Source organism: Carlito syrichta, unplaced genomic scaffold, assembly GCF_000164805.1.
Source record: "Carlito syrichta isolate Samal-C Ts95f unplaced genomic scaffold, Tarsius_syrichta-2.0.1 Scaffold302231, whole genome shotgun sequence".
Classification (NCBI taxonomy): domain Eukaryota; kingdom Metazoa; phylum Chordata; class Mammalia; order Primates; family Tarsiidae; genus Carlito; species Carlito syrichta.
In genome coordinates, this window is record NW_007246327.1 from 405026 (window position 1) to 405529 (window position 504).

General features: G+C 67.3%; 1 protein-coding gene across 1 annotated transcript in view; it reads right to left on the reverse strand.

The window, feature by feature from the left end:
* NRG2 (neuregulin 2) overlaps nucleotides 1–498 on the reverse strand; it is a 192686-nt gene extending 192188 nt beyond the window's left edge. The window contains exon 1 of the mRNA XM_008056141.2: nucleotides 33–498. Within this exon, the coding sequence (XP_008054332.1) occupies nucleotides 33–456 (424 nt within the window). The 5' untranslated portion in view covers nucleotides 457–498. The remainder of the gene's footprint in view (nucleotides 1–32) is intronic.
* Between the last annotated feature and the right edge of the window lie 6 nt (nucleotides 499–504).

A 504-nucleotide genomic window follows, 5' to 3' on the forward strand; every position in this document is an offset into this window, starting at 1 on the left:
CCTATCCCTAGCAAAGGGAGGGGGCGACTCACCGCAGTCAGTGCACAGGATCTTGCCCACCTCTTTCTTGAGGTTTTTGCCGTTGGTGTTGAGGGGAGCAAAGGCCGTCTTAAAGACTAAGGGCTGTTCCGTGGGCTCCAGAAAAAAGATGTAGCGCTGGTTCCTTTCGAGCGGCGCACAGGAGCCCACGCTGATCACCTGCTCGCGCTGCAGCCCCCCGCTCCGGAGCGGCCACTTGTCCAGCACCTTCACCAGCGCCACCCGACCCGAGGCGGGAGGCTCGCGGGTGCTGTTGGAGCTGGAGCCGCCGGCCGGAGCCAGCCCCTGTACCCTGCCCTCCACCACCACCGGCGCCTTGTACGCCTGGTCCTGCACCGACTTGAGGCTGGGCGAGTAGCAAGCGAGCGACACGCCGAAGAGCAGCATGGAAAAGCCGGGGGCCGGGTCGCGCCTCATGCCGCCGGCGGCTGCGGCTCGCGAGCGGGCGGCGGCTCTCCGGGCTGC